We start from the raw sequence: 14358 nt of genomic DNA on the forward strand, positions 1-14358 counted from the left end.
CACAACATTTTCAAAATCATGTTAATTTACATTAACGTAATTTACATTACATTAAACTACAAGTTTCAGATCAAAAATCCTTCAGAGAATAAGTTGTTGATATTAAAATGCCAAATGCCATATGTCCAGTTCCTTCAAAGAGAATTACTGTGAGATCTAATAAACACAATAAAGTGCTGCTCATGAACAGAAACCTGAAGGCTCTTCTCAGCTTTTTTCCTGATTATTATATATTCCAGTAAATCGCTCTTGTTAGACATGATTGATAGCTCAGGAATAGACATGCAATTGTTCTTTACAAAATTATTATTTCAGAATGAAAAAAATAAACTAAGAAATTCAGAGAACCAGTGACAGACTTTAAATTGTACATTCATTGACCTTTGAGTTTCACTTGTGTTCTTACTACAATGTAGGTCATTAATGGCTTTTTTCTTGTATAAATATTTTTTTAGGCTGTAATTTGGTTCAGAACACAGAGGCAACGATTGAGGTGACTGGATATGCAGGAGGGTCTGTGGTTCTGCCCTGCTCATGCTCTGAACTACTGACTAAACCTGAACAGATACGATGGGTGTATTTTGTAGAAAACACTTTTAAGGAAATTTACCCAAATGAAAAGACTGAGAGGCACAAGAACAGAGTCAAACTGTTAAATCAAACATCTCCAGGAAATCTCTCTCTACACATATCAGCACTGACCGCAGAGGACGAAGGAGACTATTATTGTTCTGTCTCGTCTCAAAAAGTCTTCTACAGACTTCATGTTGAAGGTAGTTTTGTTGTTGATGTTACTTTGATCATCATTACTATTGATTTTATGAAGAATCTACATATTTAGAGGAATGAGGTAAACTTGTAGGATGACATGCTGTTTGCATTGTTATATTATCACTGACAGTTACTCTCGGGACAGAGAAACCACACATCCATACATCCATCAGTTTATCAACACATCAACCTTCACACCAAACACAAGAACTTCCACCACCTCAACAACCACACACCTCAATGTAAGTCATAGGCTTGGTTTGCTTTTCATTATACAATGATGATTACAATAATGTATTTTTCCCATGAACATGTCAACTACCCTGTATGTTTCTCCACAGATCTCTTCATTCTAGTGGCAGTGTTTCCCTTAGCACTGATTCTGCCATTTCTGGCATTATCTTCTAGATATGCAAAGGTACATAAACACATTCTTACAGTATATTGTAAATGACACCCAATGGGCCCAAGCAAAATTCTGGTTGCTTGTTTTTTGCCAAATGCGCATGCCTGTCTCCTTATTTTTACAGTTTACTGCACTTTGATATTCTTCTCGTTAAAAATGCAAAAGTTTGCATTTTCAAGCAACCAAAACGCTGTTGTCATGTAAATGAATGGCCAAAACGCATAAGTTTTGCCTTTTTTTTTAGTTGAAAACATTGTAATGTAAAAGCCCCTAAGAAAAGTGGGGATTAAACACCAACTACTGACTTGAATGAACTTAACTTAAATAAGTTGGGGCTAAAGCGGTTTCATTAAAGGTAATTGAAGTTTATGCAATCCCGCTATTTTGACCCAGGTTAGGCTAGTCAAGATAATTTCGCATGCACACTTTTCTTAAGCAGCCCTAGAGGTCGATCATGGATCAAATCGATCCACCATAGGAAACAGCATATGTTTTGTGCTGTTTTATGCGTTTGAGACATGGTGTTTTCCTCAGTGCATAACTTACATTACACAGGTATATTCTACATCTGTAAATGTTAGAAAGTCATGCAAATATTTCCATTTCGCATGTGCACCAAACAGATGGAACGCAATAGAACAGGAGCACAATAATTATGACTAAAATATACAGTTTGCTAAAATATTTGTTGGATTTGTTGGATATTAACTGTAAAGGGACTATTATAATGGGGTAAATCAAATGTAGGCTAATATGACCTACTGTAGGCCAATTATTCAGCTCAGATTCATTTTACCAATTAAAATTTAGTCTGCTTTTGTTATTATTCATTTTAATTTTGTAATTTTAACTGCTGCTATAAAAGCTTTTTTTTTTTTTTTTTTTTAGATTTTAATGTTCTAATGTTCTTCTAATAACCATAAAAGGTACTACAGCTGCCAAACAAAACCAGAGAGAAATGTATTCATATATTTTTAAAACAATCTAATTAAATCTTGGGCACAAAACATTCAGCCAGTAAGAAAAGAAAACCTGTAGGTTATACACACACACACACACACACACACACACACACACACACATTTTTCACCATTTGTATCACTCCGCTTGAAGCGGCTGTCATGGCTACACATACTACACTTGTTGTACCACGAACCGTAGTTTTAATAGTTGTTTAGGTGAGAATGTAGTTGTTTAGACCTGAAATATGTGACTCTTATTTAATTATAGCACCTATTTTACAATTTGTTTAGACGTTTTCGGAGATGTGAGCTCCAGGCTGTCAGCGGCCGTTCAGTACTTGTGTACCCGCATAGAACATCATCTCGGCCAGTGCTTCTGGGATCTGCCGCTGACTCTTATAGTGGTTAAACATGAGATATAATTCATAATTCATTTTGGGTACATAAAACGGGCAATCTTTGGTTTTATTAATCTATTACTTGTTCCTGAGCAAATCGAATTGGGCTATGTTAAATTTAATAATTTAATATTAATTATTAAACCGTCTGTGTCATTGGCAACACATCAAACCATTTTCTTGTTTTCCGTCAGCAAATGACGGCAGCTTTCTGGGAGAGTAGGAAGAAAGGATTTGAACGGAGAGAAATGGAACGTGGCAGGTTAGAGAGTTTTGGATTGCATAAAATAATAAAAGAAACAAACAAAAACAGTGAAGAAGAAGTAGACCACACAAGAAGGGATTGGGATGATTTTTTATGAGACTTTAGAGGAGCTTGAGCGAGACTCTTTCACATGTGGTGTGTGAATGTAGTTCCAGTGTGGACAAAAACCATGCATGTCATTTCTGCAGCTTTTGCTGGGTCTGGGACACTTTCTTGGTATTTCTCCTGCTCTTTGTCTAGCAAAAAAATCCCTCATCACTAAATGAAAGCTTAAAATGAAGGCCTGATTATTTCAGAGGCCTTGTCACAAGTCCATTGTTTTTGAATTTCTGTGTTACTTTTGCTATATTTTCACACTTAAAACAATGATTTGGTAATCCTCTTGTACCACTGTCCTCTTCTGTGCTAAGAAATAAGTCTCCTGACAGTTCTCTCCCAAGTGCTTCCATTGTTGTCAGCATTAAGTCCAAGAATGATTCAGTGGGCTATCTAACACTTTTAATTGTCAAGAAATTACTTCTGTTTAAATGTTTTGGTTCAACATACTTACCTGTTGATCAAACATTGCCGTAAACTTACACCAGAAAATTTTCATTTCGTTTTATTTAGTAACTTTTCGGAGGGTGTACTCATTTTTGCAACACAATATTTTATCACCTTGATAAGAAAATCTTATTTTTCTGAATAATTTTGACATGGATCTTTGGTAATTGATTAAGCAGACTTACTGGAACATTATATCTCTAAAGAAACCTAACATGTCTTCTAAGTAAAGAGAAATTGCTGAATTTAAGTTTCAGAGGTTATGCTGTGGATATACAGGTGCTAGTCATATAATTAGAATATCGTGAAAAAGTTCATTTTTTTATTGTAAATTATTTTAAAAAATGAAACTTTCATATATTCTAGATTCCCTACATGTAAAGTAAAACATTTCAAAAGTTTTTTTTTTTTTTTAATTTGTTGATTAGAGCGTACAGCTCATGAAAGTCCAAAATCCAGTATCTCAAAATATTAGAATATTTACATTTGAGTTTCATTAAATGACCATCCCTACAGTATAAATTCCGGGTATCTTTTGTTCTTTGAAACCACACTAATGGGGAAGACTGCTGACTTGGCAATGGTCCAGGAGACAATCATTGACACCCTCCACAAAGAGAGTAAGTCACAGAAGGTCATTACTGAATGGGGTGGCTGTTTACAGAGTGTATATCAAAGCATATTAAATGCAAAGTTGACTGGAAGGAAGAAATTGGGTAGGCAAAGGTGCACAAGCAACAGGGATGACCGCAAGCTTGAGAATACTGTCAAGTAAAGCCAATTCAAACACTTGGGAGAGCTTCACAATGAGTAGAATGAAGCCGGAGTCAGCGCATCAAGAGTCACCACACTCAGACATCTTCAGGAAAAGGACTACCAAGCCACTTCTGAACCAGAGACAACGTCAGAAGCATCTTACCTGGGCTAAGGAGAAAAAGAACTGGACAGTGAACAGTGGTCGAAAGTCCTCTTTTCAGATAAAAGTAAATTTTGCATTTCATGTTGAAATCATGGTCCCAGAGTCTGAAGGAAGACTGGAGAGGCACAGAATCCAAGCTGCTTGAAGTCTAGTGTGAAGTTTCTGAAGTCAATAATGATTTGGGGGGGCGTGACGTCTGCTGGTGTTGGTCCATTGTGTTTTATCAAGTGCAAAGTCAATGCAGCCATCTTCCAGGAGATTTTGGAGCACTTTATGCTTCTATCTGCTGACAAGCTTTATGGAGATGCTGATTTCCTTTTCCAGCAGGACTTTAGCACCTGCCCACAGTGCAAGAACCACTTCCAAGTGGTTTGCTGAGCATGATATTACTGTGCTTTATTGGCCAGCCAATATGCCTGACCTGAATCTATGGGATATTTTCAAGAGAAAGATGAGAAACAGTCGATCCAACAATATACAGATGATCTGAAGGCTCAATAGTGCCTCAGCAGTGCCACAGGCTGATCACTTCCATGCCACACTTCACTGATGCTGTAATTTGTGCTAGGAGCAAGTCATTTGCTGTAATATGTCCTGCCGATCAAGTATTGAGTGCACAAAAGAACATACTTTAAAGAACTTGAACTTTTCTGTTTTGCAAATCCATTTTTTGATTGATCTTAGGAAATATTCTAATATTTTGAAATACTGGATTTTGGACTTTCATGAGCTGTACGCTCTAATCATCAAAATTAAAAAAAAAAACTTTTGAAATGTTTTACTTTACATGTAGGGAATCTAGAATATATGAAAGTTTCATTTTTAAAAATAATTTATAATAAAAAAATGAACTTTTTGATGATATTCTAATTATATGACCAGCACCTGTACATATTTAGGCACTGCATGTGTGTGTGTGTGTGTGTGTATATATATATATATAGAAATAATGCTGCAATGATAAATGATACAAGATAGACCTACAAATGTGATCAATTATATTGTATAATATCAATTGTTTGTTTATATTTATTACAACGTAAACAAACATTTTTTTTTATGAAACAGAATCCACTGACAATAAAGGGGCCAGTTGCATGAACCACTTAGACTAGTCTTAAAAGTTAAGACACTAATGTTTTTCTTGAAGAGTGGTCCTAATTTTTTAAAGTCCGTTACATAAAAAGGTAGATTGGTGTAATTTGAATTGGAAAAATAACATTGATTACCCCTTGGTTAACTGCAAGTTGGTCAAACTAGTTCTTAAGACACAGTCTTAATATAGTGACTAAGTTTATGCAACTGGCCCAAGTCCGACTAACCAAAATAAGCCTGGTTTGTATTCTAATCTTGTTTTATGGAACAGCCCTCGGGATAAGCTGGTTTTATTCTTTTGTTTTTGAAAAAGCACCTCATTCTGAGTGGCAGAATTTAAGTTTATTTGAAGATATAAGACGTTTAAGTTAAATTCTGATGTTAGAATGTTTAAAACTTCCTGGCTGAGAATATTTATGGAAGCTTGTTTCTGCCACAGAATAAACAATAAAACTGCAGTTGCAACTGGTTACATGCACTGCTGTCTATGCAAGTGTAAATTCTGGTATGAACACAATCTTTTCCTCTTTCTCCAGGATGAAGTGGCATGTTCTACTATAGTCTTTGTTGAAACGGCATTCCCACCTGATCACACACAGAATGACGCAGTGGAGCTCACTGAGTGTCAATACCAATGCTGAACGGACTCACATTCACAGCGTTTATTCTAGTAATCGAGCTTATGTATTTTGCATGATACAGTACATGGGCAAATGGGGAGATGATCTTCTAATTAACATGTCTGGCTATTACAGTAATTTCTGTTAGAAAGCGTCTTAATCTCTTTTCCTGTTTGGATGTTGATATGCTGGAACAGACGAAGAACCTCTGTTGGCACAAAGATGAAAGCATAGTAAAGTGAGACAAAAAAACTATGTCATAATTTTATAGAGAAATCCTGCTGTTAAAAGGAGAAACAAGGAAAATATGTATCTGTTTCTGCCACTTTGTGTGTGTTTTCATCAAACTATGAAGTTGGTTTTGTTGTACATAAAAATGTAATTGTTTTACCAAGAAGCAGATGGACTCTTTACACCTCAATTTATTATGGTCACATTATCAGATTCTTCTCCTATGCCAAAGACTTTTTTTTCTTAAATGTTCAAAAAGGACATAATAATCAATAGGCTCTTTTGGTGTGTACTATAAAAGGAATACAAATGAGTGTCCAATAATTCTTCATGATTAGTTTGTTTAATGGGAATGAGTGACAAAGTGGTTGTGTAACTTTTATTGAGCTGGCATGTGCGTGATAAACATCGGTTAAATTGGGATTTGTTTTGTCATCTAGATGCTGGCAGTGTGCAAATCTACATCTGATGACAATAACATTTTCTTATTTTCTGAGTCGGTATCAAATATAGAAATAAATAAATACAGGAGAGAATATAATAAAAAATATAGGGCCCGACATTAAGCCTTGTCTTGTGCTTGTTACTTGTCTGGAGATTTTTTTTTTTTTTTTGGTGTAAATGTAATTTATTCTGCATTATTCTCATCAGTGTTGTATTAGCTTTTACATATTTAAATCCGTATATTAATGATATTTACCACAAGGGCATTTTTTTCCTTTATAAAGGCCATTTTTCCTTAATCATCTTAAATGAATGCTTCATCTTTTATTTCAAATTCTTAAATTTGTTCAATAAATTAGAATCAATAAATGAATATCAAATTAAATCATTTACACTGAAAAACTACAAAACCATTAAATAACGTTATTCTTTAAGTATATTTGAATATACACGACCAGTCAAAAGTTTTTGAACGGTAAGATTTTTTTAATGTTTTTGAAGTATGTGTCTTCTGCTCACCAAGGTTTCATTTATTTGATCCAAAATACAGTAAAAACAGTAATATTGTGAAATATTTTTATAATTTAAAATAAATGAATATATTTTAAAATGCAATTTATTTCTGCATTGGCAAATCTGTATTTTCAGCATCATTACTCCAGTCTTCAGTGTCACATGATCCTTCAGAAATCATTCTAATATGCCGATTTTGTTGCTCAAGAAACATTTATTACTATTATCAATGTTGAAAGGGTCAAAGACGAATAGGGGGTTTCAAACATCAAAAAAATAAAAGTGTAATACAGCTTTAAATTTAGTTTTTTTCCAGTACATTAGAATGTGTCCTGTTTAATTTTATATTTTTCTGAGCACAAAATAAAGACTATAATACATTTTTTTTAGCATGATTTAAAGAAAACATCCACTAAAATGTCATTCAAATATCAAAAAATCATGTTAGGCATATTTAAACAATAATGATGTGATGACATATTAATCACAGTGCAGCAATCAAATACTTATTAATTGTAATTTTTTAAATCTTTCCACTATCCTGCAAACCACTGGGTTTTACACATTTGTCAACAAGGAGTTTTTGTAATAAATTGAAAGTCATTTAAAATATAAAATTTAATATGATCACACATTCTTTTATATACTTTAATAAGTACAGGTCAAAATAAGTATATTGTTTAATTTTTACATAAATATTTCCATTACACTGAATGACCATGGTTTGTTACTCTGAATGATGTTTTTCCAAAAGTATGAACTATAATGATAAAGATAAACACATAGTTAAAAAATATCATTCTAAAGAAAAATTTTTTAAAGAATAGCAGTGTCAACACCACAAATCGATAACGGCACAGAGAAACAATATTGTTGGAATCTGTTTCAGAGCGTTTTTTTTCCTGCTAATGAACGATAAAGCCAATGACAGCCAAGAAAAATCTATTACGCTTTAAAGAGCTCCAGCATTTAAAGTGGCAAATGACAAAACTGCAGCGCATGCTTAGAGTGAACAGTGTTATCGTTCATTGGTGCGGAAGATATTGTTATATGTAGTAGCATGGCCCCTTTAAGAATGGTGCGTTGGAGTGTGTGGTGGGTTGGGACATCAGGTAATCACGTAGGGTGATATCAGCTAAATTTGGGCCACTTTTTGGTAAATCGCTTGGGACAATAATACAATACCATATATGCCTTTTCCATGTGTTTTTTTGATTAATAATGACTGTTTTTGATAATTTTGTGTTGAAATTATGTAATAAAATATATTTAGGCCCTACAGTTCTTGAAACATCAGCTGTGTTGATTGCCACAGACTGTAGTTGTTTGGCCTTCCTTTTCCTCCCTGTTTTATCTTTGTATCCTCTCCTCTCTGGTCCTTGCTCCTCCTCTCTTTTCTCTCTTTCTGTCACCTCTCATTTCCCCTCACCTGTTCTCTCGTTTCCTGTCTCCTCTCTCATCTTTTCTCCTCCTATCACTTCATCTCTCTTCTTGTTTGCCATACTCAATGTAAATAAAATATCTACCACTATTATTATGGGGGATCATGGTGAGTGTGTGTGCGCGCGCGGGTGTGTATGCACGGACGTACAGACACACGGACACACCCTCACACACATGTGTATGTGTGTTTGTGAGTGACACAGAGGATGGCCCATTTTAGCTGAAACCGTGTGGCCCATTTTACCTCAGTGGGTTAAGGTAAATTGGGCCGCCAAGAAAAACATCACTTTTCCAAAAAAATATGTTCATATACCAAACTAACAGCATTATTTCTGATGGATGCCATCAAGACAGATATTATGCATAGTTTTTTATGTGCATGTTTGTTTTTTTTAATAGATTTATCATCCTTATAATAGTTTAGTTAGATGTGGTATGCCAGGCTACTTACCATGCAGCTTTCTGGTGCAGTCTTGATTTGAATTATTGCCCCGCCCACCATAGCAACCATAAACCAATCAAATCACCTGTTACTTGTCAAGCACAGCTATGACAACAATTGAAATCCTTTGCAGTCATCCTTTGGCTCTAAATTCCAGAGGGGCTAGGACCCCCAAACCTTAAACGGCCCATTTTACCTGATATCACCCTAATTATATATTCACAGGTGAGATCTCAGTTTCCTCGTGGCATTGCACTGATGTGAACTGTTTGTGTGGGTCGTGTATCTTCACTCTTCTAGAAAGGTATGTTTGTCGTTTTTTAAGTCTTTTAGACAAAAGGGAATTATAAATTTATAATATGGGTGGTTGTGGGGAAATTAATAAAATTCGTATTTGGATTAATGTGATTGTTTCATGTAATTTTAGATTAGTCGTGTGCGTCCAGGCGTTGTTAGTATGTAAGTGTCGTGCGCATGAAAGGTAAACTTTCTTTAGCCTTATATGTATATTCTAAAATGTTTGAGGGGAGAAAAGCGGGGAGGGAGAAGCAGAAGAAAATGTTTATTTGTTGTTTTGCAGAAGTTGCCAGCTGCTGCTTTGCTGTGGCTAATATACCTGTAACAGTTTTGGGACGTCGGAGTGTTGCTTTGAATGCCTTCAGTTCGCTATTGTTTGTACATCCTTTGTCTTGGAGACACAAGACCGTTGCCTCTTGTTCTGCTGCCACCTGGTGGTCGTTTGAGCCAGTACATTGTTAATTTGTGGTGTGTGTGTGTGTGTGTGTGTGTTCGAGCTGGATTGAAGTGTTATGCTTTATTTTGGGTTATTTTTTTTTTCTTATGGTGTATTATGTTGTGTTGGTTTAAAGTAGTCAATGTATAATTTTGTATTTTGGTTTGATTGGATTGTTTAAATGTATTACTTTTTTTTTTTCTTTTCACTCTTGGTTCATGTTTTGAACTGTATGAAATATTTGGTGTAAAGATATAACATCAAAGAAAGTATCCGCCTCTAGTTGTGTGTTTTGTTTTTGCTTTTTTTTTGTATTGTTGTTCATTATTATCTTTATTGTTACTGTTATTGGCTCCACTTCCTGCTCACTACTGCACAGACTCGAGACTCAAGAAGTTGGACCACATTAGCACACTGGCGGCTTCAGTTACTACAATTGAAGAGAGCAGAGATGCTCCGATCAGCATTTTTGGGGCCGATTACCGATCACCAAGATCATGATCTGCCGATTGCCGATCACAGAATGGCAGGGGAATCTTTTATCTATAATCTAGCAGAGTTAGTTTCATTTCTACAAATGGTGCAAACTCTAAATTAACTGTATTGAGAAAAAAAAAAAACTGTAGAAATAGGCTAGAGTCAAGATCTTGAAGAACCACCAAGTGTTTATTTTAGAAAATGAGATGACTTAAGGCTACTGTAGGCCATCTTTCCCAAATAAGGCAGAGTAACATAAAATTATTCCAAACAAAGAGGGGTTAGGCAGACCAACACACATCAGATCAGCTTAATGGGATACAATGTGGGGAGACACACATCAGTTAGGTATTTCCTGCCTGGGGGGTTGTATCGTGGATCAAGGCAGCTTAGCAGGCGACGGAACCCTTTATCCTCCACAACGGATAGAGGTTGTTCGTCGAGGCAAATGACTTCCATAATTCTGAACGTGATGTCTTTCCACCTCGTACTATCCCTGCTGTATGGTTCACGTCGTTTAAATGCATCACTCACAGTCGGCTGGTTGAGGGATGGGGATGTTGTTGGCTTCGGCTGGTTTAGTTTCTCACACTCGGCATATTCAGTTGTATGGCGTGTTCTAAGATGCCTAATCATGTTAGTGGTGTTAAAATGACGTTGCTTGCTTCCACCTCGAGGGATTTCATCACGACATACATTGCAAACGGCTAACTTTACGTCTTTATCGGACACTTTGAAGAACTTCCAGACGGGAGAACTCATGTTGCCACTGACAAGCTCCGCTCTGCTGTTGTGTACCTGTGCGCCGTGCATGCACGTGTGAAGAAGTCGCGCGAGTAATTTACGTCACGTGATCGGCTTTTTTGATCGGCGCTTTTGGGCTTCGCCGATCAAGCTATTTTTAGCCAATATCGGCCGATCATGATCGGTGGCCGATCAATCGGAGCATCACTAGAAGAGAGTGAAGGTGCGTCGTCCATATATATATTTTTTTATAGTCTGTGGTGTTTCTACTGAGCGCTTACAGGACATTTTATTTTATAAACTCATTTATTTTATTATTTTTTTAAAAGTTAAAAAGAATTTGAAAGCACTGAATAAAAAATAGTGAGACATAATATATAACTATAGCTTTATCAAAAGCAAAGTGTTGGTATAAAAAAGCCGCCTATGAGCACGCTTTCAAATGAAATAAGGCGTAAAAACAACAATAAAAAGTATTAAAGTATAAAAGTGCCACAATTGTCCCACTATCACGTGCAGGGGTGGCATTTTGCTCCTATGAATGGGTCATAGAACTACAAAAAGAGTTTTAAATTCATGATTTAATATTAATGGGATTTTTAATTATGTAATATTTTAATTCTAGGTGTTTATTTATGTAAATGCTGCATGATGTGATGTTTTAAAGGGAACCCCTGGTGTTTAGACTTATATGGCTTAATATAACGTAAATGATGTCTCTTACTGAAATATGTAGTAGAAAACCCATGAAAGATTTACGTTACTTAAAAAAATCCATGACATATTTGGAGAATGGGGGCCCCATTTTGTTTAGGTACACAGTGTGTCCCATATCGATGACGTCAAATGGTTGCTCTCGGTGAGCTACTGACACTACCCCGTTGCTATTTTTACCACAACACAACTCTGAATATAACATACGATGCCACATTGTGCAGCTTTTGGGTGTAATTTTCAGTCGATGAGCCACAAGAGAAGCGATGTAAGTTTTTACTGCTTTACTAGCGATAAGAGGAGAAAAGAATTGGAAGTTGTGAAGAATGTGGACGAATAAAACTTCCCAAAGACCTGTGTCTTTGTTTTCTCCACTTAAGCTCTGATGACTTTGAGGCTTTTAGTAGACCACAGCTGAAAGAGCTTATAGTTGGCGATGGATATAAGTGTATGCTTTAACCAAATGCCGCACCTGTTGTGGAGACTGACGAGGGCAGCCCATAACACATTTCGATTGAGACAGACTGCCTCAAAGCTTGCGTGTGCTGTGATGCACGAGATATCTGTGATCGCATAAACAGTATCATCTTCTCAGCACGTTTAACTGCGTGTAATGCATTCAGGTGATCAGACGATTTTTACAACAGTATTTCAAATAGCCACAGAGTCATTGCACAGCTTCGATGTTTTTATCCTCACTAATTTTGCGCTCTGGCTCGAATTGAAAAGGCCGATCTGGTTTTAAAAAGAACCTCGCAGATATTAAGACCTGTATGTGTTACTAGATTACTGTTGCCCCAAAACATACAGATGCAGAGCAAAAGTATCAAAGGGATCAGGGCTAAAGTGGAGAGAACAAAGACACAGTTAGGAAGTTTTATTCGTCCACATTCTTCACAACTTCCTATTCTTTTCTCCTCTTATCGCTAGAAAGCATTAAAGACTTACATCGCTTCTCTTGTTGCCCTTCAACTGGAAATTACAACCAAACGTTGCACAATGTGGCATCGTATATTATATTCAGAGTTGTGTTGTGGTAAAAATAGCAACAGGGAAGTGTCAGTAGAGCAGTGAGAGCAACCGTTTGACGTAGAACGCACTGTGGACCTAAACAAAAGGGCGCCCCCCATTGTCCAAATATGTCGTGGATTTTCTTTAAAATAATGTAAATCTTTAATGGGTTTTCTACTACATATTTCAGTAAGAGACATCATTTACGTTATATTATGCCATATAAGTTTTAACACCAGGTTCCCTTTAAGGAAGCAACTGTGTGTGTGTGTGAAGGCGTGTGTGGTTTCATGTGCAAAATGACACTGCACAAATGTAATATATAAAGATGTGAGATTCGCAAGAGCTACTGATCTGCTTCACTCAGACCACTGAGATGTATCATGAAACAGGAAGTTGGAGTTTCTGAAAAGAGCTAACAGGAACTTAAAAAAAAAAAAGAAAAAAAAAAAGACAGAGCCCACACAAAACAGAGTCGTGCCATTAGTGAGTGAGAACCAGACATGAGGGACCATTTATATCTTTTCCTTTTTATGATTGAATTTAGTACAGGTAAGTTAAGACTTTTATTGATTTATCTTTTAGTTTATGAGGAACTGGTTTGAGATCAGTGTATCAAGTGGTTGTACTTATTTAAAACATCAGTTAAAAAATTAAAACATCTAAAAACAACTTTAAAAAAAATAAAGCAGCATAAAGCATCTTTTAAGAAAATTGTATTTTGTAGTTTTCCTAAGATAGGACTGTGTCTGTTCACACGTGCAGAACGTTGAATTAATTTGTCAATGGCAGAGATATTCAAACTGAAATGGTCTTTGAATTCCTAAAGGATGAAACAGACATTGTGGTTGTTGTATAATAAATCAGGAGGGCAGCTTCTTCTTCTTCTTCTTTTTAGTGCATACAGAAAATAAAAATTGTATTTGTGTACACAAATGAAAGAGAAATAAATAAAACAACATTGTCTTTCTATGTTCATTAAAAGTGACTAAGGTTTGAATGAAGGCCCTCACAACATTTTCAAAATCATGTTAATTTATATTAACAATTTACATTGCATTAAACTACATGTTTCTGATCAAAAATCCTTCAGAGAATAAGTTGTTGATATTAAATGTCCAGTTCCTTCAAAGAGAATTACTGTGAGATCTAATAAACACAATAAAGTGCTGCTCATGAACAGAAACCTGAAGGCTCTTCTCAGCTTTTTTCCTGATTATTATATATTCCAGTAAAGCCCATTTGTAAGTTTTTGACAAGCTCTCTTGTTTGCAGGCTGTATTCTTTCAAATGAGCTGCAGATAATAGAAATAACAGGTTACACAGGTGGTTCAGTGGTGCTGCCCTGCTCCTGCGCTCATCCTCAGTCTACAGCCAAGACATTCACATGGCAGTTTTTTGGCAATGGAGAACGATGGATTCCAGTATTTGAGGATGAGAAGTACAGCGGCAGACGTGTGCTGTTTAATCAAAGTTCTCCACAAAATCTGTCTCTTCTCATTTCTGGCCTCAGAATGGAAGATGAAGGGTACTATAAGTGTGTGACTGAACAATATACATCCATTCAATCCATTCATTTAACAGTGAAGGGTAAGTGATGCTTCTTCTAGAAATATGAATCACTCTT

At 35.8% G+C, this 14358-nt stretch overlaps 2 protein-coding genes across 22 annotated transcripts in view; both read left to right on the forward strand.

Moving 5' to 3' along the window:
- The window catches only part of LOC127510859 (uncharacterized), a 47647-nt gene extending 40453 nt beyond the window's left edge, over positions 1 to 7194 (forward strand). Inside the window, exons 2-5 of one of the 4 annotated variants that reach the window (XR_007929767.1) lie at positions 456 to 773; positions 902 to 1013; positions 1113 to 1189; positions 5896 to 5996. Coding sequence is in view for 1 of the 4 variants with exons in the window: in XM_051890949.1 (XP_051746909.1) it covers positions 1113 to 1189; positions 5896 to 6000 (182 nt within the window). In the remaining 3 variants the exon portion in view is untranslated. Of the gene's footprint in view, positions 1 to 455; positions 774 to 901; positions 1014 to 1112; positions 1190 to 5895 lie in introns of all 4 variants that reach the window. The other 3 variants (XR_007929771.1, XM_051890949.1, XR_007929770.1) reach the window with 3 other exon arrangements.
- LOC127510861 (polymeric immunoglobulin receptor-like) overlaps positions 1 to 14358 on the forward strand; it is a 75380-nt gene that overhangs the window by 41009 nt on the left and 20013 nt on the right. For 6 of the 18 annotated variants that reach the window (XR_007929772.1, XM_051890953.1, XM_051890955.1 and 3 more), the window contains exons 1-2: positions 13080 to 13283; positions 14007 to 14321. The exons of 1 other annotated variant lie outside the window; for it this stretch is intronic. Coding sequence is in view for 16 of the 17 variants with exons in the window: in XM_051890953.1 (XP_051746913.1) it covers positions 13235 to 13283; positions 14007 to 14321 (364 nt within the window). In the remaining variant the exon portion in view is untranslated. Of the gene's footprint in view, positions 1 to 13039; positions 13284 to 14006; positions 14322 to 14358 lie in introns of those variants that run through there. 11 more of the 18 variants (XM_051890959.1, XM_051890960.1, XM_051890958.1 and 8 more) reach the window with 6 other exon arrangements.

The sequence above is a fragment of the Ctenopharyngodon idella genome, chromosome 4, assembly GCF_019924925.1.
Source record: "Ctenopharyngodon idella isolate HZGC_01 chromosome 4, HZGC01, whole genome shotgun sequence".
In the NCBI taxonomy this organism is placed as follows: Eukaryota; Metazoa; Chordata; class Actinopteri; order Cypriniformes; family Xenocyprididae; genus Ctenopharyngodon; species Ctenopharyngodon idella.